Below are 23,566 nucleotides of genomic sequence, written 5' to 3'. Positions count from 1 at the left end.
CTCTCTCTATCAAAACAGTAAGAAAATAAAGTTATTTGGTAGAGAAACTGCAACTCCACTCTGCCTACCACAGGCAAGGACCTAATGGGTCAGGGTGGCTGGCTCACTACATACAGTGAAGATTCCAACTATGTACTGCCCAGGATAGAGCAGGGAGATGCAAACCTAAACACAAAGAGTGCATGATACTCACCTTTCACCTGACGAACAGAACTGAGGTTCTTTTCAAAAGTGTCATCAAATTTGGGATTAGTGATGGGTTCAAAGTCACTGGTATAAACTCTTCCAGTAGAGGTGGAAAAACAACATTTACACATACAAGTGTGATATCGCAATCGCCCTTCATCGAGATACGGATGAGCTAAGGCATCCTTAGCGGATATTCTTTTGGACTGAAATATTAAATTAAAAACAGAGTATTTGTAATAAAAAGTAAATATTTTCAGTGCCTTGTTTTGTATGCAGAATGCTTTCCCACAGATTCACCTCTAATGTTTTCTAAATCCCATATTAAGTATACTTCACAAATATACCACTAGGGGGGGTATCGTACTAAAAAACAAGCAGGGTAATATATATTTTTATATTTATATTTTTATACAGAGTGCATGTGTGTATTAAGTGCTACAATAACCAAAATATTCCCTAATACTTTTAACAGTAGCAAAGAATCCTTCGTGCTAGTACAGGCATCTATTCAGAAAATCATTTCAACACATGCTTAAGTTTAAGCCTTTATCAAGCAAAGCATTTAAGCATATATGAAAAGTTAAGTACATACTTACAGCCAATTAAAGTCAATCGACTTAAGCATGTGCATCTGAGGTCCTTAAGAGCATCTTATACATTAAGTTTCACAGCACCCTTGCTGAAGTACAGTAAAGTAGCTAGGATGACGCAGAGGTTACAGCAGTGGACTTTGATTATACAATCTACATTTTATTTCCAACTTGTCAAAACTGGCTGTTATGTGACAAAGCAAGCCACTTAATCTTTCCATGTCTCTGATTCCCCACATCTGTAAAATAAGGACTAATTCCCACTTCTGTAAAATGCTTTGAGATCTTTTGATGGAAGCTGCTATTGCAAATGCAAAGCATAATTAAATTCTCACCTCACAGATGAGTAAAAAACAGCAGAAAGGTTAAGTGACTTGCCCAAAATTACTGACCAAGACAGTGGCAAAGCTAGAAATAGAACGCCAGCATCCTGGCTATCTGTTTTAGCCACTAGACTACACTGTCTCCTGTCTTGAAATATCAGAGTATACAGCACCTGTTCTTCGGGCTGTTGGCTTGATTTTCAAAGTAGCTGAGCTCCCACAGCTTCCACTGACTTCAATGTGATTTTTGGGAGTCAGTGCTTCTGAGAATCAGGCCATATGTAAATAAGTTACTATTCAACATTTGATTTGTTTGTTTTAAATTTCCCTGTTGTTTGTTTGCCAAAAGCTTTTACAGTATTTTCAGTTAAAAGCAAAGATAGATCTTTCTGAGCACTCTGATGATCAGCTGCTGGCTTCCTGCTACTCAGCACAGTCATCATTTGCTTGTCTTATCTTATTCAATTGCAATTTTAAGGATTTTCCTCTCAAGGTGCAAGTGCAGAAATGACTACAAATTTAGATATCAAATTTTTAAATGACAAAGTTGCAGAGTAAGCCCTAGAGCTGAAGTCCACAGCAGCAGCAAGGGCTAGAAAGACAGGTGCATGCTGAAAAATCCCCTATGTGATGGTGTGTATAATACAGAAGGAAATGTTCATGTTACACGACTATGCACGCCCACGCATCACTGATTAGAATTGAATCAAAGTATCTAACATTCTGCTACCTACACCTAACTAAACGAGGGAGAAAAATGGCATGATTCACAAACACCCTCATATGCCACATTTCCATGCCTTCTTTCTTTAAAAGGGAGCCTATTATTTGTAGGTGAACTCCAGATTGTTCAGTGTACTCTGTGCCCACAGGACCACTTATATGGACTTTGCAGAACAGAAGGCACAAAAATGGTGGTATAGAAGAAACACAAGGAAAAACAGTCCTTTACCCACAATGTTCATCTATGCAAATATAACAAGATATGTCATTTAGATAGTGTTGCATATCAAATAAAAAATAAAAACACTTACTGGATCAAAGACCAACATCCTGCAAAGGAGATGAACTGCTTCATGTGTAGCTTGGCTGGAAAGTGTATATAGGACAGGAAGGGATGGCTGTAAGAGGGAGGAAAAAACTATTAATCCAAGTCATGTCATATCAATCCTGTATAATATAACAGTGTAAAAAAAGTGCTTATTACATCAATTACCAAGATATACATTTTGCTGAAAGGGAAATACACCTTTTCTGCCACCTACAATAGGGAACAAATGTTTGATAATAGGCTCTTCAATCTAGCAGACAAAGGTATAGCAAGAGCCAATGGCTGGAAGTTGAAGCTAGACAAATTCAATCTAAAAATAAGGAGCAAATTTTTAACAGCGAGGACAACTAATCATTGCAACACTTTAGCAAGAATCATGGTAGATTCTCCATCTATGGCAATTTTTAAATCAAGATTGGATATGTCTAGTTCAAAAGGAATTATCTGGGGAAATTCTACCACGTGTGCTATACAGATCTGAGGAGATAATGACAATGGTCCCTTCTGGCCTTGGAAGTGATGAACCTCAAACATGAATATCATTGCTATGGCTAAACTCAGCAAATCTGAATGTAAGATCATCAATGATTTTTCCTTAATAAAGACTTTAGACTGAGTTGCAATTTTATTTCAATTTCCCCCGCAAGTAAATTTATATAGTGGTGGCCATTCAAAAAGTCAACTTTTTATCACCAGCTACCACACAGAATCAGCAGTACTGCCCTATAGTTCATATTCTAGTTATCTGGGGTACCTGAGATACCACTGTGTAGCACCTATGAGTATATGTTGATTTTTGATGGACCACCATGGCACCTGTTGCTGAAAGATTTTGAGTTGTTCCCAATGGCCTATTGCAGCACCACCATTACTACTATGAAAGGTTGTGATGCTCAACTTTTTTTTTAAAATGGGTCATCTGACAAATACAGCCTACTCCAGATTATCCAAACAGCATGGGGGACAGGGCTTTTATTTGGATAATCAGAGGGTTGGAAAATCAAGAGGGCTGGAGCCATTCAGCAGCAGGGTGAACTCCCTTGCAGCCAGGGGCTTGCAAGGATTGGGTGTCACAGGTCCTGGGGCAGCAAAGGGAGCCTTCTGCAGCTCCACTGACACAGCCCTGCTTAGTCACTCCCGAGATACACGGGGGATAAGAAAGGGATTCCGATAATACAGTGTTTGGATAAACAGGAAAATACTGTGGAGTGTGTACACACATACTCAGTCCAAAGGGCAGAGGTTTGGATTTATGGTTCACTCTGCACTTGAATATTACATTCATGACAACTCTTTACTCCCACTAGCCAAATATTTTCAGTCATTTCAGACTGTCACTACATACACAAAACACAGACTTAAAAACCTTGAAAAGTTAGATGTCTTTGTAAGATTAGAAACAGCTTAATGCAACCAGTCCCATTTGACTGTATCAAAAACTTTTACCCTCTACTACGATAAAGTTATTTAATACACTTATTTGGAAATTAAGAAACAATGTTGTATGTTTGCAATATTTAAGACAACAAACTTCTCAGGAGATGAATATTCACCTTATTCTGCATGACAATCATGCCTTGCTGCCTTAATGAGTCTCCTTGTCCATGCTGGAAAGAAGGCAGAGGGGACCCGCAAATCGGAAAAAGAACTCCCAGTCCCTAACTGTACTAAAACAGCTAAAACTATCTACCACTATTTTTAATAACTAGAGATACAGAAGTAAGAGCTTCAAGGACACTGGAGTGTTCTGTCTCAGACCATGCACAGGTCAGAAAGAACTGGAGAGGCAGGCGGTCGGTCCACTCCTCCCCTTATACCCTCAGTTGAGAGCATGAGGAGAGAAACTGCACAGCATGGACCAAGAGACACTACGAGCAAACATCTTCCAGTTTCAGGCACATGAAGTGCATGCATACCTATAGTGAAAGATGCACAGGTACCAGAACTCAAAGAGCCTATTTTAGCTATTTACGAAAATTTCCTTTCAAATGGCACAACAGTTTTGATGTATTTCTCCCCCCCCCCCCCCGTTAAAAAACATTTCTCCATAGGTGGCATTTATCTACTAATGTATCTAAGGCCAGATACATTCTACATGACAAGATAATACACTGCATGCTTTTGTGATAACCTTGCCCTCTGAGAAGTGTACGTGAGCCACATACTTTTAGTAACAGTAACTTGCCTGTCAAGCATGAGGAAACAAGAGTTTCTGATAGACATTACATATAGGTATATATTTAAAATATTCATGACAAACTCCCATTCATTTTTTAAGAAGTATATCCCCTGCCTTTTATCCTCTTACCCAGTGTTTTGAAACAAAGTTCAAATTTGGGTTTGAGGAGATGGCATGTTAATCTTCTGTTAGTCAGATAACAACCATTTGATAGACTGATAACTTTTTGTTGTTTATTAGCTATTAAGGCTGGCATTGTTTACCATTTTTTATTTTATATGGCTTTGGTAATTTACGGCATCACTGAAGTTAATTGACTGTACTGAAAAACAACAAAAATCCATTTGAATTGTATTCTGACCATTGCTTCTTAATTCTCCCCGATTCTGGACATATTTTTGTGAGGATATCTAGGTCCGATGTGCATTCGCTTGACTATTCAACAGGGCCATTGCTTGCTTGTTCTTCAAGGTAATCCACGAAACAACATAGTACAAAACACTATTAATTTTAAAGTGATAGCATCTGCACAACATTGGTGAGTATCAACCGGTTGTCCACTGTATCAAGTATTACACACACACCGAAGACAGGTTTGAAGAATGTAAAGGTTGCAAAGTCAAGGCTTTAAAAGTTGGGGAATGACAGAGTTACGGTTGCCTGTGCAACACTAATTCAGCCCCTTGTGCAAATGCCTTATAACACAGTCTTTAATTGCATGATCACTGAGGCCGAGATTATGTCACGGAGGTCACGGAAACCACGACTTCCAACGACCTCTGTGACATTGGGGGCCCCGCAGCTGACCAGCTGCTGCCAGTAGCGGGGGACCCAGGCTCTGCGGGTGACGGGGGGGGGATCCTCTCACAGCTGCCCAGGAACTGCAGGTGGGGGACCCCCCCGCAACTGACTGGCCACTGCCATTGGTGGCGACCCCCGAGCTGCTCAGCCACTGGTGCTGGCAGGGGTCCCCCATGCAAGGTTCAGCTACTGCAAGCAGCCCGCTCCCCCCCAGGCGCAGCTCCCAGCCACCACCGGTGGCAGCAGAGGGACCCCGGAGCTGCTCAGTGGGCTGGGGGGACGGGACCCCGGAGCTCCCTAACCGCCACCAGCAGGGCCCCCCTGCAGCTGTTCAACCACCGCAAGCAGCTGCCCCCCACCCCCTGCAGCTCCCAGAGGCTGGCGGCAGCAGCTGAGGGACCCTGGAAGTACTCAGCAGTCGCAGGCAGGGGGAGCCCCCCATAGCTCCCAGCCTACGACAGCAGAGGGTGGCAGGGGGTCCCCTCACAGCCACTGGGCAATTGGGTCCCTGCAGCGTCCAGCCGCTGCGGGGGGGTGGAGGTGGGGGCACGCTGGACCCTCCTCCCTCCCCATTTTGTCAGGGATGTTATTAGTAAAAGTCAGGGACAGGTCACGGTGAATAAACAAAAAAAAAAAAAAAAATCACAGAAGCCGTGACCTGTCCGTGACTTTTACTAAAAATATCCATGACAAAAATCATACCTTAATGATCACATACCATTTTTCCACAGGAACCCTGCCTCATTGAGTGCACAGGAGTGACAGTGCTCAATTAAGGAGCAACTGTTCCATATTTTGTTTCAGTCTCATTGTTCAATGTGTGGCCCTAGGCCTTATTTACTGCACACTATTCAAACTTTGCTCTGAAGACAGAATTATTAATTTGAATATTAAGGGGATTTAATGTTGAGTGCTTCGCAAACATTACTTTACCGTCACAAAAGCTCTGTGAGGTGAGGGGAGTATTACAAATGAGGAGCTAAACCACAGAGATTAAGATCAGAAGTATTCATTGATCTTGGGTGCCCAATTTGAGATGTCTAGAATCTGACTTTTTTGAGTAGTTAGCGTTATAAAGAACTTTATATATTGAAGCACAGCTCCCTCTGGCTTCCGTGGCAGCTGAGAGTTCTCAGCATTTCTGCAAATCAAACTGCAGGGTCTCAAGTTGGGTGGAAAATGAGGATGACACCATTAGTCACCATCTGTGAAAAGTTTGGTTTAAGTGACTTGCATTAGCATCACAGAGGAACTCTGTGGCAAAAGCAAGGATAGAATTCAATTCTTGGGGGTAGTGTTTAACTGCCGTAACTGAGACCCTCCTGTCTCTTCCTGCAGTCCCCTGCCTCATTTACCACACACCTTCCATTTCTGCTGACGCCCTACAGACGACAGCCTCCTTTACTCCACACCCCGTTTCATCCCCAGAGCAGGTCCACCCTGTGCACTGAATGACGCATGGGCCCTAACAATTAAGTCTGGTTGTTCAAAGCTACCTTGCTGATGTGATCCGCACTTGTTTAATGATGTTCTATTTCATAAAGTTTGCTTTTTTCAAATTATAAATATTAATGTTGTCAACTTGTTTTGTGACTTTTTACTCGTTGTAATACTCTACGTATTATTAGTCTTTCTTAGTTATTTGTTGTTTTTCCAAAAGCTCCCAAATCTTATATTGGCACTTAAGCATTTCAGGCAGGGATGACATCTTTTTGTTTGTACCCTAACAACCAGCACACTTTGGAGCGCTGTAAAAATAAATACCAACAGTTCTTTTATGGTTAAGTCATTTAGATACCATGCTGTTCTGTGCCAGGATAGAAAGCAAAAGAATCATGTCCCAAGACTATCAAAAAATTCCCTCCTGTACAGTATACAAGAAGTTCTATGGACTGAATCCATTAATATAATTTACTTTCATAGCTCTGCTGCAGTCTATAAACTGTTTGAGCTTTTCTCTCTAGTTTATAACACTGGAGCTTCCCGAAGGAACTACAGCTTTCATGTACTATTTAATGCTCCTTTGTAGAAATTCTCGATGTCATTAATCTCAATACCAGTGGCAACCAAAACCTATACGGTACATTTGTCTACAGACTTTGAGAGTATTTTTCTAAAGGCTTCTTGATTCATTTATTTTATGAACTTATGTGCAAGTTCAAACCTGCTCCTACAGCTGAAGTTTAGTAAACTGCATCATTTCCTATACTGTTCTAATCTCAGTGTTTTTCGGTTTTCCCTTCTAAATCCACATCCGGCCCAACACAATCAAATCTCCAGGCATACAGGGGTTTTGCAGTAGTTAGAAATAAGCAGGACAAGAATCACAGTTTAAGGAACTCTGAATTATATTTTTTCATCAAGCTCCACCTTGTGTTGTAGTGAGGTACCTGAGCCAGGAGTCGCATGTCACAATAACTCAGCAGCTGATCTGCACTCCAAAAGAAAGCACTCAAATACTAGTGGTGCTAGAAAGTGGCACTCATTCCAGTTAATAAATGGAGAGAACTGTCAGGCTCACAATTTCTTTAAATTGTAGGAAGAGACAGCTCTGCAGACACTTCCACATGCTTCCTCATCTTGTACAAATAAATGGGGAGGAGAAAAATCTAAAGTTAGAGCAAACTGTATTTTAAAAACTACAATCCTTCTGAGAAAGGCTTAAATATTTTTATTTAAAAAAACATCACCAGGAAAAGGAATTTAAAATGTTTCAAGAATCCAAAGGCCCTAACCATGTTGGTATTGAAATAGGCAATATTTGACAGAATTCTTTAGAACAATATAAAAACCCCAAACATGATTCTAAGGATTATATTGTAGCAGTGATAAAAGAAGGGATAGTTTGCCAACTCCAGACTCTTAGGTCAATTCACCGGAAATCTTCAAGTCACATAGCTTCATGACACTTTTCTTCCTCAATGTGCATTCGGAAAGCTTTACAACAAACAATGAAAGATCTTCTGACTCCCAGTTCAGATGCAGCCTTATCTGTATCCTGTCTCACATTGCCATCATCCAGATTTTTTTTTATTCATTGTTTCCTGTGTATATCTAGTAGTTTAACACAACAGAAGCCAGTTTCGCCTCCCATCAAACGTATTAGCTCATAGCTGTGCAATTCACTTCTCTGTCTGTTTTTGTAAGCAGTTTTTTTTTTTTTTACTTTAATCCTACAGGGTTTTGGCACTTCTCTTGTGTTCATTTACTGGACAGCAAGTAATCTTCCCTACATAAGGGATCTGAAGGCAAGTAAAAATCTCATAAGTGCTTTAAGCAAACTGATTACACAGATTGAAGTACACGGTCAACATTTTCTTCAGTCTCTGTATTATATCTAGTCTCTGCCACACTGATATCTTGATACCAATTTAGCAAGATTTACTTAAACATCCTTATGGGTGCCATTTGAGAACAACTTTTTACCCTCAGACATTCCCTGCCCCGTAAGCCTCCCTTAACTTTTAACCGTAGTCTCTGTTAACGCCAACAAGATTTAACTGCAATTACTAAAGGTTTTCAAATATTTAGTAGTTCCCTCCCCTCAGACAGATAGCTTATCCCTTCTTCCCCCTTCTAAAATCCTGGCAGAAATACTGCCCTAATGTTTTTAAAACCAAAATATTATGATTCTGTATAATGTCCATTTTAAATGGTTAGCCACTTACCTGATACACTGGAATGGGCTGCCAATGAACTATTTTCTCTCTCTCTCTTTCTTTAATTACACAGCCACATCAGTCTCCCAGATCAAGCACTAAACTTCTGTATCTTAAAACACATTATTCCTATCATCAGACCTATGCATAGGAAATAGATTTTTGGACCACTTTCATTTCCTTTTTCTTAATGCACATTAAATTTGATTCATAGAAGGTCAGTTTCAATTCTCTTATGCCATAGTCTTCCTGAAAAGGTATCAATAATTCAGTTAAGAAAATGTTCCCTCCCTGTTTGAAGGTGGAGGAAAGCCTGCACTTGGAATCAGTTATTCAAGACCCATTTTTTCCCCCTCACCAGTAGAAATTAATGAAATTCTCGTGAAATGGGTAAAGAGTAACTCCTCTAATGTGTAGTGAATTTTAAATTAGGATGAAGGTAGAGAGAAAGGCAGCTTCTTAATTAAAGTAATTTTCACAGATAAAAATAGAACTGACCCCTTTATGCAAATCTAAAAAGCTGTATTTTCTTTAGAAAACTGCATAGACTAAAATTCCTGCTTTGAAGTTTGTTACTCTCAAAGCTTCATACACTATCATTTTCCTCCTTTTTAAACAGTACCTGTACATCTGTTTACTTGCCATGCAAATTCAAAAAGCACTCTCATTGCAGGAGACCTAGTGAGTGCAGGTGTTGGGAAGAGCCATTAGGACAGGAAGGGTTATAAAGAATGCTCCATTAATGTGTCTGATTAATTGCTATTGAGATGTGGGAGGAATATACTGTTCTGCTGACAGAGAGGACTAAAATACTCTGCCTAGAATATAACCAAGCAATTGAAAGCCAGCTACTGTATTTATAGGACAATACTAACTGAAAGGGTTAGACTTCATGGTACGTGTGAATGAGTTAGAAGGATTTACAGGATTGTAACAGAACTGCACCAATGTTTAACTGATATACTAACGCAATTCTAATGCTTTGCATGAGTCTGTCACAGGTTGTTTTTTCCTCTTTAGCAAACACAAATAGACGTATGCACACAGGTCAGATTTTGTGACACTATCTTTTTATAAAAGAAAATGTTTTTAGTGTCATATCAAATGCATAAGTGCATTGTTCTAAACCTACCCAACAGGGTCACTAGACATAGATTTCTGTACTTCTCAGGTATAAAAGTAACTTGTTCAAATGGAGCTTCTGCTACAATTAAGTTTTGTATGACCGTAGCCCCTCGGGGACCTAGTCATAGACAGGCCCTCATTGTGCTAGGTGCTGTACAAACAGTGATGATGTTGTTACCATTCCATAGTATTTGGTGTTCTCAATTCATTTGCAAGTGTCCATTACATAAAAAACAGTATCACCACTGGCATCAAGCATAACTAGTTTGACCCATTCATTTAGGGCAGAAAATAAACTAAAACTACCCTCCTTCACTCCAGAAAAGACTGTGTAACACACAAGTGAAGAGTGTGCTCTCTCTCCCCACACTCTACTCTCCCCCCCCACTCCAGGCAGACTGTAGTAGCCATTTCTCTCTCTCTCTCCCCTCTCCCACCCCCTAGAGAGTCTGGCTGTCTCCCACATCTGGTGCTCAATAAATCACATAGTGATATGTAATGAGCACAATGGTCAGAAACCAGGAGAAGTCCTAAACAGAGGTGCTGTGGCAGGAAGAATTTGGTAGGAACTGAACTTCTTTGGCGTTGGTCACCAGGGGTCAAAATCCAGGCCCCATCAGTAAAGAAACAGGTTGTAACCATCATTGAAACCCTTTTCTTGCTAAAAGAAAGCTCAAGGATGAACTGGACATAGAGAACGAACTCCTGGACCCTTCCTTCTAGAAGTAAGAGGGTCAAAGCTGATGCACATTACTGACAGTGAGCATTGTAAGTAGCCACTGACTATGTTCTGTGTATGAAGAGAGGACTTATATTCCAGGACTGTTGGCCAATCACCTTCAGTTAGCAGTAAATTCACTTTTAACATTATTAAAAAGAAAAACGGACTATAAATGTGTGACTTTCTTCCATACTGAAGGAATTATATAAATTTATATTTAATCCAGAAGATGGATGTTTTATTACATAAAGCAGTTAAGTCTTTTCCCATTTATAATGTACGCTGATTAAAAGCGGTGTATGTTACAAAGTAATTGCTAATTTCCAACAGAATTTGTTTCTTAGTTTTGCTATCTTGTAAGACTAATTAAAAAACTGGTACGATTTAACCATTTACAATTAGCGTAATCACCTTTTCTAAAACTGAATTTTACAAATTTAAATTTAAACCTGAAATGTACTTGAAGTTCTAAATATAGCTAGAAGAATAATCTTATCAGAACCTTATCAGACACAATATAATCCCCTGCATTTTCACACGGCAAAAGCTCACACCAGCACCAGAGGAGTGAGTTTTGAGAACCTGCGTAGTTTTTCATGGAATCTAGATGGTGCTTTTCCTGATTGACACTAAATTGCCTTTTTCCCCCTCAAAGGACTTTTTTGGAGGGAGTATATGTGGGGGTGGACGTGGGGGGCAGAAAAATCAGATCTTAAAAAGCTGCATCTAACACCACCAAATATATTCAAACAAATTTAGAGGACTAAAACTCATCTGGTTCTACAGTGTCTAGACTGGTTTAGAAAAAAATTCCAAATTCCTTCACAAGTTTGGTGATAGCTTGTTTTGAACACTTGTTTATATAGCATTTTAAAAAAAAACTGAATTCCTGAAAGGATTCACATGGGTTGTTTTGGGACAATTCTTTGCTGCTACTGATTGAGCATCACTCAAATATTTAATTAGAACTATTTAAAATGTATACTGCTTGCTAATTTATGCAAAGGTATTATTTCCATAACATATTGGTGTGAAGTGTACTTGCAGCTTTACACGTGTTTATTTTCAATATAGTGTCAGAGATCTTCATGGCCTCTTTTACAATATGAGTTAATACAACAGGTGTGAGTAGACTACTTTACAAAACCCATCTGTGGCAATGTGCAACCATATATTTAAGACACCAGTGAAAATTAGGGCAAAAACTAACTCAATTTGATTTAAGACCCCTGAAATGGAAGGTGCTACAAAAGTGCACAAGTATTTTTAGTACGCATGAAATTTGCTGATACAAAATATAAAGGCAGCTCCTAAGGCATTCAAACCAGAATATCAGAAAAGCTATCATTTACACCATACAGACAGCAGGTGGTGATGTGTCTATTTAGGTATTTATATGGCACACATTCATGTCAGAGCATAGGATCTGATGGCTATCAAGTCCCCCATATCCACGTCTTAGTTACCAGCATTAGTGTCTGTATCCATTCTGCATCAATGTCACAAGGACAAGAGCTAGCACAGTACATTACACATACCTACAATATTTAACTTACTACATCACACTGAACAGGCAGCAACACATCAATAAATCTTCCTCGTCCGTTGCTATTATGCAGTTCTTTGATGCAAAATATCAGACAGATTCTGCTGGGGTGCAGAAATTTTTCTCTAGAGGGTGGTGTGATATCGCTATTTTTGGCATTTACTATTCTCAGTATTCACTACCTTCAACTAGACAGAAGTGGTACTGGCTTGTAGTTAAACATGTAAACATAAATTCAGTTCCTACAGAGGCTGTTAAATTGTATTTAGCTCCCGTCACTCCGTGTCCAACACTATCCCCTGAAAAGAAAAGTTCACGGATACAGAACCTCTCCCACAGCATAAAACTCATTCTAAGATCAGGTTTTTCTGTTTCTAACTTTCTATGTACCACTGCTCTCAAATTATGTTTTATAGTTAAGTACATACCAGTGAAGGATAGCAATTGTTACTATAAAAGTTTGGAGAAATGACAAACATGTATTTATGACAGGTTTCAGAGTAGCAGCCGTGTTAGTCTGTATTCACAAAAAGAAAAGGAGTACCGATGAAGTGAGCTGCAGCTCACAAAAGCTTATGCTCAAATAACTTTGTTAGTCTCTAAGGTGCCACAAGCCCTCCTTTTCTTTTTATGTATTCATGAGGAACTTCTTATCTTCCTCCTTCCTTAGAACTTAGATATGGATTCATGGAATTCCTTAAACAAATTATGGGCCTGATACTACAAAGAATTAAGCACATGTGCTTAACTTTCCTCATGTGCAAGCCATACAGGGGTTAAACAAGAATTGAAGAGCCCATAAACCTTCTCTTGTATTATTCATACCCCCCCCCCGTTTTTTTTTTACCCTAGAAATACTCTCATTTTTTCTATCAGTTTTGAAATCGGTAATTTTGGTTTTAAAGCATTTGAGGAATGTCCTTGATCTAGTACAGGACTGTACACTTTAAATTTTTTAACAAAATTGATGCTAGACTGCCTGTTTTACAGTGTCTGAAATAGTAGTTTATTTTCAGCAGTTTGCTTACAGATACCTTCCTGAGATTCAATGTATGTACAAATCCAGAGCACTAGAAATGGTCCATCATTAACATCACTTTATAATCTCAAAGAGCTGTACAAGAACTAGTCAAGCCTCTTACCACTCCTGTTACTATCCCCATCGTACAGATGGTATAAAGAGACAGATTAAGTGGTGTGTCCAAGGCCAGTATCAGCACTGGGATTAGAACTCAGGAGATATTTATATACATAAAATATCACACACTGGTGAAGCATCTTGGTGTAGTGGATTGTACATGGTTTGCACACAAGAACTCCTGAGTTCTGATCCCAGTGCTCATATGAAGCCTGACTCGTGCTTGTACAGCACTTGGAAACTGTGACACAAAGGGATATAAATGCTTAGAACTTAAAACTATTTTATTTTTTAAAAAGGTATGCATTTCTAATGCTGGGTATAGGTTTGCTCATAACTTCTTGTGATCCAGTGCATCTGTAAGCAAAACATAGAAAATAAACACTCCTGTTTCAGACACTGCAAATTAAGCAGTCTAGTATTCATTTAAAAAAAAATGTACAGTACTGTATATTTTAGAAGACCAAGGGACATTCTCCTCAATTGTTTGCAAACCGAAACAGCTTATTTTAAAACTGATAGAGAAGACCCTGAGAGCATTTCAACAGTAAATATAAAAAATATCCCACAACAGTGTAGAGGCAGCTTGAATTGAACATGGTTAGGAGATAGGAACTCCTGAGTTACAATTATGTAGCAGTGTATCCACAAAACACTTATTTCTTTAGTATTATTATTACCGTGGCATGAGCGTGGCGCTTCACGTTAATATAAAGAAAGAACAAAGACACAAACATACATATATCAAATTTTTGAGTGATATAAAATATACATGCCATGTGTTATGTTCATTTTTACCATCTGTCAGTCAACTGATGGCGTGTTCTGCTTTCACAGAACCAGATATTACAGGTGGAAAAGACCTACTGATCTAACCTCCTGCCAATACAGAAGCAGCTCTGCAGCTTTCTGAACTATACGATTGATTTTAATCCATGCCTCTCCTTACATCCTCCTTTAAAGCGACTCTCATGATGCGGCCTGTCCTAAAATTGGAAGGTTTTTGCCCATGCCAGTCAGAGAAATATTTGTGAGGTTGCAGCCGCAAGTGCAATTTACAGATGAAAAACTGCTTTGTCTCAACAGCATTTTGACTAGCTGCAGTTTTGATCAGTGCTAATCCAAGAGCCCAACTTGGGTAAATTCAGGATTGGCTGACAGGCAGAGGCAACATGTTAACCTTTCATGTTAATGAATACAGATGGGTGAGATGCTTACATAAATTATTTATAAAAGTACAGGTGACAAATAGGGAAGAATGGCAGGTGGTGTTTTTTAAACTTCTGATAACTTCTTGCATAAAAGTTACGTTAATTATTTTTAGTTTTCCCCATGAACTTCTTAGACATGTTTATCTTAATAGAACATGGAATTTCACAGAGATGAAGCTAATACTTTTATTGTACAGGATGTATACAAAATAATGGATTCCATTGTTCTGTGTCTGCCTTTTTTGTTGGTCTGTTAGTTGCCAAGATGGAAAGTTTGAGGGGGGAAAAATCCCACAGATGAAACACTAAATTTATAAACTCCGACTGAATGACAGTCTTGAAGAGGGTAAGAGCAGGCTCAGTAGATTGCGTGCGTGTGTGTGCACGCACACACACACACACACGAATGAATTTTTATATATCTATATAAAATTCATTCATATATATATAAGTGTGTGTGTGTATATATATATATATGTGAATGAATGAATGAATGAATGAAGTGCAATTCATACCTGTTTATGAGGACCCCTGAGTATGTGCGCCTTGGCGCCTTCACAAGCCGTCCTCATTGCTTCCAGTGACGGTGTTCCCAATAGATCTGTGATCAAATCCAACTGTAGGTACAGAATACACACATTATAGATTAATTTCAGATATATGCTTATCTTTGAATTCACACAAAGCTGGAACAATGGATTTGTAAAGTCTGATTCAGTCTGAAATAAACTGCCAAAGGTAAATTTTACTTTTAATAAACTACATAAGTGCAATCAGTTTTAAAAAGACACTAAAATAAAACTAGATTACAGGCAAAGGCAAACAAACCATTCACTACCATGTTTGGGAGTATTTAGTATAGGTTTATAGAAACGTTTTACTGTAATTCTGAAAAACTAGATTTGCTCTGGTATAATTTTTGAAAATACCATTTAAAATACGTTATGCATACTACAAACTGAATGTCTAGTCTTGTTTGAATGTCAACAGTACACCGAAAAGCACTGAGCCACAAAAGACAGGTAAAAACAGCCACATACAAATGCACGTAGACAGCAACATATTTTTCAGTGATAAAACAACTTATAATCAGAACTACTATGCCAACTATTATATATAGCCAAATTCCAGTGCCTTCAAGTGTGAGAAATTCTTATGTGAACAAAAGTGCTTAATCTGTTTAATATTACTTTAGAGCAAAGAATCAAAACATGAAAAACGTCTTTAGCAGAACCTGCTGTAGTTTTCTTTTTAGCCTAAATATCTACTGATGGACATTTAATCTATGTGTATTCAAATTTGTGTAGCCTTTTAAAATGAGATGTTCTTGAATTTAAATTATCCATTAGATAAAGAATGATTTCATCTCCTTTGTAGAACTGCTGATGTAAAGAAATGGTGTTAAATTACACGAGTGGTGAATTTGTTTGGGAGGCAAGAATAAATAAAAGTAAAAGGCCTGCCCAGGACCCAGGGAAGAGTAGTCTGGTTTTGGGTAGTTGGAAAGCAAGTCAACTGTAGGGCAGTTGTTCGTATTATTGTAGCGTCAAGGAGCCCCAGTCATGGACCACGACCCTATTGTGATAGGTACTGAACAAACACAGAACAAAAAGATATTCGCTACCCTATACACCTTAGAGAACGTCTTGTTTTGGGTTTGTCTTGTTGAGTTTGTTTTGTTTACATTTCTTTATTTGTGTATGCAATAAATACTTTATAGTATGATTTTTTTTTACTCTTCTTTCCCACAAGCGTGTGCATGTACATGCATATTTATGGTGGAAAAAAGACATTGCCAAATGCCAGGTAAAACTTCTTAGAAAAAGTCAGGGGGCAGATTAGCACCCAAGTTCCAAATGTTCCTATATGACTATTATGAACTTGAGCTAATGGATCAACTGCAGAGCTTTCCCTGCAGAGTAAAGCCATTACCATTGTACAGGCTAATATGGATGACAACCCACTTTGACTGTCAGTACAAAATAGAGGAGTGTGATTATTGCTTACACACCACCAAAGCATTTGTTGCTGTTAAAGCTGCCAGTCCTGCAAATATGAGATCATTTCCTACTCTCCAGCAGAGATCCCAATCTATAAAGGTGCCTGTTTGCACATTAAACACTTTTGCTTGGTGTTGAGGATATGTCTAGCCCCCACCCTCCCAACAAATTATCTTTAAGTATAGGTATTGAAGTAGTAAAACAAATAACCAGATGGGGGAAACGAGATAGCTCATGCGTTAGGGTTTTCTTCTTTTTGAAATTGGGAAAGTATATATTGTAAATTACCCAAACATAAGTGTAAATATGAAACCAGCAGTACCACTGTGGAATTAGCTGATCAGATCCTTAGCTGGTTTAAACTGATGTAACATTATCGGCTTCAATGGAGCAATGCCAATTTACATCAACTGAGGATCTGGCCCACGTCTATAGTTTCCCATATAGTTAACATTTAACTATAACTTTCCCCCCTTAACCATATTTAACAGCTCAGTGTCAGACTTTCATCTTTAAGTCACTGGGGTGCATTCCTATAACATCCATAGGTACACTGATGTTTCAGGGGCCGATTTTAAATAAGTTGATCATCTCAGTATAGTTCCTACAGGACAGCTGTTCACACCACAGAAGTCACCACTACAGATGAAACCCCTGTTGATGTGTTCTCAAGATGAGGGTGATGTGAGACTAACACCCTCATCCTGAGAATTGCTTCTTCCACAACAAGGTTGAGGAACACCAAAAGGGCATATGCATATAAGGCTTTGTTTGTTTTTTTGTTTGTTTAAAAATCTTATATTAGACAACCTGAAGTTTTCAGTGTTGGCGGAGTATTCCGATCTACTGTTTAAATTCTTTTTAAAATCATGCATTAATTATACAACAGATCAAAATATTGTTTAAATTCATGTATTCTGAACTCTGCTAAAACAATCCTGAAGCAATTTGACCATTAATCATACTACTTGCCAAATTTATTTTTTTCTAAATTAAGTTGAAATGCAGCACCGTGTACACGGTACGAGCACGTAAATATCAACTGAAACCCCGTAAAGGTTTTCTTCTTTTTGCTAAATGGTAAAATCTGTTGGTCCCAGTTAGATCACATTCACTTTATTTCCACACAGACCAAACTGGAAAGTGTTTTGCCTACATGTAAAGCAGGTAATACAAGAGCAGAGGTGTGAGGTTCAAATGCGATCGTTTCAAGGAATTCTGCAGTACAATACAGGGAAGACTTTTACAGTAAAGTGTAGTTATACCTGCTGAATGGGACTTTGTGCCTGAAACAATATTCTTCGGCCAAGTAGTTCTGCAAAGATGCAGCCCACAGACCAAATATCAATAGCATTGCTGTAGTGACGGCTGCCCATCAGGATTTCCGGAGCCCGGTAATACTGAGTGACAACTTCCTGAGTCATGTGACGAGATTCATCTAATTCTTCCACCCTGGCCAATCCAAAATCACAAATCTAAATTGAGAAGGTAAATAAATAAAAAAAAATTACCAAAATACTTAGTGCATGTCACACAGATATGTCTTTAGTAACAAAGTATAAAATCCCAAACCAGCATTAATTGTTTTTAAAAGTCTGCATACTGCAATAACTGCATAAGCAAGCTCTATTTACTTATTTATTTAAATAAAGTGTTTGTTTTGGGGGAGGGCCAAGTACGTTGTTTAGTTGCATAAATATTTAAACACCTAAAATGTCTACAATTATTTAGATTTTCTTGACGTGACAATATATTTTTCAGCTGGCATTACACTGTCAAGTTTAATATTAAAATCCCAATCCAGCATTTTGCCCTTAAAAGATCACTGACAACTTCCTGGGCTCAAAATGATTCATTCCAATACACATTTCCTTTTGTGATGGTGCTCCTTAAAGATGTCAGCAGTGAGATTTGGCCTTTCCTGTCACTACAGACTGCTGCTGTTCTTAATTTTTTTTAGTTTCTTTTTACTAGGATAAAGGAAAAAGTAGCCAGACAAGATTTTCAAAATAAGGACCTAATTAAATTAAAAACAAATAAAGCTGGTTTAATTACAGTAGGACACATTTCCTTACCCTTAAAAGTATAAAAATAAATTAAGGGAGAAATCTCCAGCATTCATTGCCACCCTCACGGTGGCAATGTGTTACTGACAGTGTTGTAGCAACACTTAAACGTATTACAGGCTTTTCAAACCTGCTAAGCACACAGCAGTTCCTGCTGAAGTCAGTGGAAAAATTTTTCTGTCCGTATAGCTTTACTCTTGTTTTTCTGGGGGGGAGGTATGGGCTGTTTTTACTTATGAACACACTTAACTGGGGAAAAATTTTATTAAAGTACAAATCTCTTTGACCATGACCCCGATATATAATAAACTGTACAAATTTTAAATAAATTTAGATACCACCTTAAGAACACAGTTGCTGTTCACAAGTAGGTTCCCTGGTTTAATGTCTCGATGTAAAATCCCAGCTGAATGTAGATATTTCAGACCTGAAATATTAAACAAAGTAAATACATTCTCTACTATAATCTATGACTGAAGGCATATTTTCCTGAAAGGCATCATCAAAGACTTATGCATCTGCTTAACTTTACACACTGCTAGTAGTCCCATTGACTTTACCTCACTACTTTACTACTCAAGAATGAAGTTAAACATATAAATAAGTCTTTGCAGGATCCAGGTCATAGACAGCGAATTATTTAAGCAGACATACTTTTCAACATATACTTTCTTCCTCTGTTTTGCTATAAAAGTACACATATTATTGTATAAAAATCATCATTATATTATAAACAGTTCTTATAAATAAATATATCTACTTCAATTACATAATTTTTGAAGCACTAACGTTCAATTGAAGCATAACTAGATGTTTTTAAGAGGAGTGTTCAAGAGGAAGTAGCGTGAGGCTGTACAATATACAACATAGGTTTTGCTTCAATGTAATTATTTTACAGCTAACAGTTGCTGCAATGATTTTCTGTTCTCTATTACCTTGTAAACTGATGTGCAGATACACCAGCCATGGAATGTAAAATAAAGTCCCAAACTACAGTTTAGCCCAAGGCCCTTTATTGAGGGCTAACTTTATTACTACAAAAAATTTCAAAACAAAACAAAGCAACTCAGAGCATTTGGTCCCTGCCACTAGAGACCTTTCAACTTTCATCAGGCTGGGAGGGGAGAGGACACACCATTCACATTAGTTATCCCCCTCGCAGCTGCTTCCCCTGTGCTTTTAGTCTCTGTGGTTGCAACTTCGGTCCATTTTAAACAAACAAACAAAAAATTCAGGAAGCACCTCACTAAAGCTCACCATGGAGTAAGCGTCCATGAAAGGAATTAGTCGGTGTGAAGTTCACTAGGTACTGGAATGTAGCGGACAAAATCTCATCAATAGAAAAGTGACCAGATCCTCACTTAGGGATATGGGACAAAATGGGTAGTGCTGAGGTCAAAGGTCAAGTGACCAGGGCAGATGGAATAAAAAAATTATTCACAGAAGAGGATCCAACTGGCAGCATGACATTGTCATCTTGATGGAAATTAAAATTGATGTGTACTATCACTTACTCTGAAGCCAACTCATATCAGAGGCACAAACACAATATGTCCTTCAGAGGGATAAACCTCTCCTCTGGTTCAACAGGCTTGGCTGGGGGATAATATCGCCTTTGGATGTACTTTACACCTCCTTGTTCTGACATTGCTGAATATAACCCAATAACTATTTTTATCAAGAAAAAAATGGCTTCTGTTTATTTTCAGCTGATTTTCATTGTGGAAAACAAATAAAACACATGGGAAGGGAGGCAGTTTAGCCTGATCACAAGTCAGAAGTCCAACTCATTAACCTGAATCTGTAATTTCCGAATCCACTGAAAGATCTAAATGTATAACCAGTATTATCATGAGATTATTTTTACTGAGCCAATTTTAGTGGCCACTTCTACAATAATTTCAGTTACTTTGTTTTACAATATAGCATCGTATTTAGTCCTGGCTAAAATGTATTCACCAGATAGGATGGCCTCAGGTGTCTTCTCGGCAGCCTAATCCAAAAGGCCACTTTACTTCACAAGATCTATAGTTTAAAAAAAATCAGTGTTGCGCTTCATCTTTTCAGTAACCATTAGAGAAGTCATTCAGGTTAAAGAACAAGGATTGCCACCTTCATACATACAGTACCCTAAAAAAGCAGCAAGGCCAAGAGCTTCTTGTACACCTTTGCTATTCTTTCAAAGACAACATTAAGTAACAAAACAATGTGTTAAATATATCTTGTTCCACACATTACAAAGACTTGCCTCACTAGTTTCTGAACTTTTACTCCCAAGAGAAAATTACCAAGAAAGAATACACCACTTAGTTCAATATTGTTTCATCAGTTTTAAACAAAAAAGTTACCTCTTAAAATCTGGTAAAGAAAAACTTTGACATGATCCGAGCTGAGTGGTTGAGGAGAGACGATAATCTTATGGAGGTCACTCTGCATCAATTCAGTGACAACGTATCTTCAAGTTATTAGTTAAGGAAAGTACAGAAAGTGCAGCATATAATCCATTTGAAACAGTTACTCTTGCTCACAAGAATTTTAAGTCTTATAGCTCAAAGCTGTAGAATAACAAAAGAATAAAGCTTCTTGACTGATATAATAGAGGTCAAATCTCCAGACCTCCACAAGAATTACTTGACAGTTTAGTTACAAGAGAAAACTTAATTACTGAACAAAGCCACATTTACACTTATGAATATACATTACAAAATTATTTGAAAGCCAAAACATGGCTCATGAAGGATAAGATGCCCAGTGTTAATTTAATTGTATTTTAAAACCTGTAATTTTGGGCTCAAAATTCTTATTAAATAATAAATTACATGCGATGCTGGTGGCATCATCTTAATCCTTAGTGGAAATTTATCCACATCACATAACCAGACCAATTGATAGAGGTCAATACAGTTGGAAAATACAGCCCAAGCATGGGTATTGTAGGTCAGTAGTGCACTGCTCTTACAGGAAGCTTGTACAGTGTCTGCATGCATTGTGCCATCTCTACCCGTACTATCAATATTTCACTTCCACAAGCTCCAAATCTCCTCCCATGCACACACATACAAATCACTGGTTGTAAATCTCTTTCAAGTTCTAATTTAAAAAAACAGCACCTCTATGTGGAAGAAAAGGCAAAAGCCACCAATTGGTGTGCTGTCACACACAAAGCAACAGGTGTAGGAGCCTGCTGGTGATTTATAACAGTAGCTGAATATTCCAAGTGCTGTTATTCTTGCTGACATCAATGTAGAGATGTAAATTAAGAAGGGGGGTATGTCTGCTCAGACAGCACCAACAATTGCAAAATACTATCTTTCACAAATGGAGAAATACAGCAGAGGGAACACAGAAACAACATTGTCAGGAAATTGATGAAGTTGTCAATTTCCTGAATGCGAGGTTATAGACAAAAAAGTAATTCTTAAAAAAAAACCCAAAAAGGGTACCTGGGGTGCTGAAGATAGCTGCTCACCACATCAGACATATCTGCTTACTTTACTAACACATTTTTGCTCATGTCAGCAACCAAGAGCCTACATGGCTGCTGAAAAGCAAGTTGTATTTTATTCTGCCTCCTGCATCAACAAAATTGCCAGCTAAGTACTGATTTGCATTCTTTATTGTTGATGAGCGTCTGCAATGATGGACAGTCTGAAGTAGAGCCAGTATGTCTTGATTTTCAAGTAACAGGTTGAATTTCTAATGCTGACGGTTCAGAAAATCTTATTTTGATGTATAAACTGAGCAAGTTTGATAAAAGAATAAAGAAACATACTACGTTGACATAGCTGCTTTTCAGGGGACAGCCACATTTGAAAAGAAAAGGGAAATTCTGGGATTTGCTGTACTAATATACAAGTAACTTAATGTACTCACTATTGCAGATGGTCAGTCAAATATTGTGGCCTTATTTTCAATACACTATTATTATTATTTATATTATAATAATGCCTAGAGCCCCCACTTTGGTTAGATAGTAGTGGTGGGCATAGTACAAACACACAGTTAAGAGATATTCCTTGGCCCAAAGAGTATACAATCCAAGTAGCCAAAAAGGTTAGGAGGGGAAACAAAGGCACAGAGAGGAAGTGCCTTGCCAAGGTCACACATCAGGTCAGCTGCAGAGCCAGAAATAGAGTACAGGTCTCTCAAGACCCAGTCCAGTGTCTTCTTCAGTGAACCCCACACTCTCATTTGCAATTCAAGATAAGAGAATTGTAATCGGCTCTCCTGTGCTTCGAGATATAAGCTGATCATCTGCAGGGGACAGGAACAGCTCAACTTCCACCCACCAAAATACAGCACTGCACAACTGGTGAAGGGCATATTTTTCCTGCCTTCCTCTGAAGCATCAGGCCACTGCCAGAAGCAGGATAACAAAATGTATGGACTAATCCAGAAGAGAAAATTCTATCTTTCCACACCTGACACTGACTTTTGGAAACAAAAATCCTTATGAATGAGGCAAAATCCAGTAGCATTCCTATCCGCTGTGCACCAGCCATGGCAATTCTGTAAACTCAGCACCTTTCAGTGGGATTTTCAAAAGTGTTGACCCTAACTCTGCAGCCATTGACGTCGATAGGAGCTTTACCAATGATTGCAGTGGGAACATGATTAAGTCAATGCTGAGTTGAGTGCTTTTTAAAAACCCCACCTTTAACCTGTAAAACCACTAGATCGTCAATGCATCCACTACCTCAATACTTATAGCTAGGCTAAATCCTCTGCTAAATAACTCTGCAAATGACAGCAAACTAACTGTGAGACAGATATCTTTCTGAACTCTAAGCCAGTAAGTTGATAAACAGACGAGCCTTCTCAGGAATTTCGACCCCTTCTTCTTACCACTCCTCTGGTTAGTGAATCAGCACAGTTTAAATCTCATGTATGATGACCCAGTAAGATCCTGCAACCTCCTTTCTTCCCCAGCCAAATGATTGCTTACCCCACCAAACCTGTCTGTTGCT

General features: G+C 38.4%; 1 protein-coding gene across 2 annotated transcripts in view; it reads right to left on the bottom strand.

Moving 5' to 3' along the window:
- NLK (nemo like kinase) overlaps positions 1-23,566 on the bottom strand; it is a 109,833-nt gene that overhangs the window by 5,746 nt on the left and 80,521 nt on the right. For both annotated transcript variants that reach the window (XM_074974474.1, XM_074974475.1), the window contains exons 4-9: positions 20,948-21,054; positions 18,941-19,026; positions 17,799-18,008; positions 15,049-15,150; positions 2,137-2,223; positions 194-392 (exon numbers count right to left, since the gene is read on the bottom strand). In XM_074974474.1, coding sequence (XP_074830575.1) covers positions 194-392; positions 2,137-2,223; positions 15,049-15,150; positions 17,799-18,008; positions 18,941-19,026; positions 20,948-21,054 — 791 coding nt within the window. The remainder of the gene's footprint in view (positions 1-193; positions 393-2,136; positions 2,224-15,048; positions 15,151-17,798; positions 18,009-18,940; positions 19,027-20,947; positions 21,055-23,566) is intronic.

This window comes from Natator depressus, chromosome 17 (genome assembly GCF_965152275.1).
Source record: "Natator depressus isolate rNatDep1 chromosome 17, rNatDep2.hap1, whole genome shotgun sequence".
Classification (NCBI taxonomy): domain Eukaryota; kingdom Metazoa; phylum Chordata; order Testudines; family Cheloniidae; genus Natator; species Natator depressus.
This window is presented reverse-complemented; position numbering and strand designations above follow the sequence as displayed.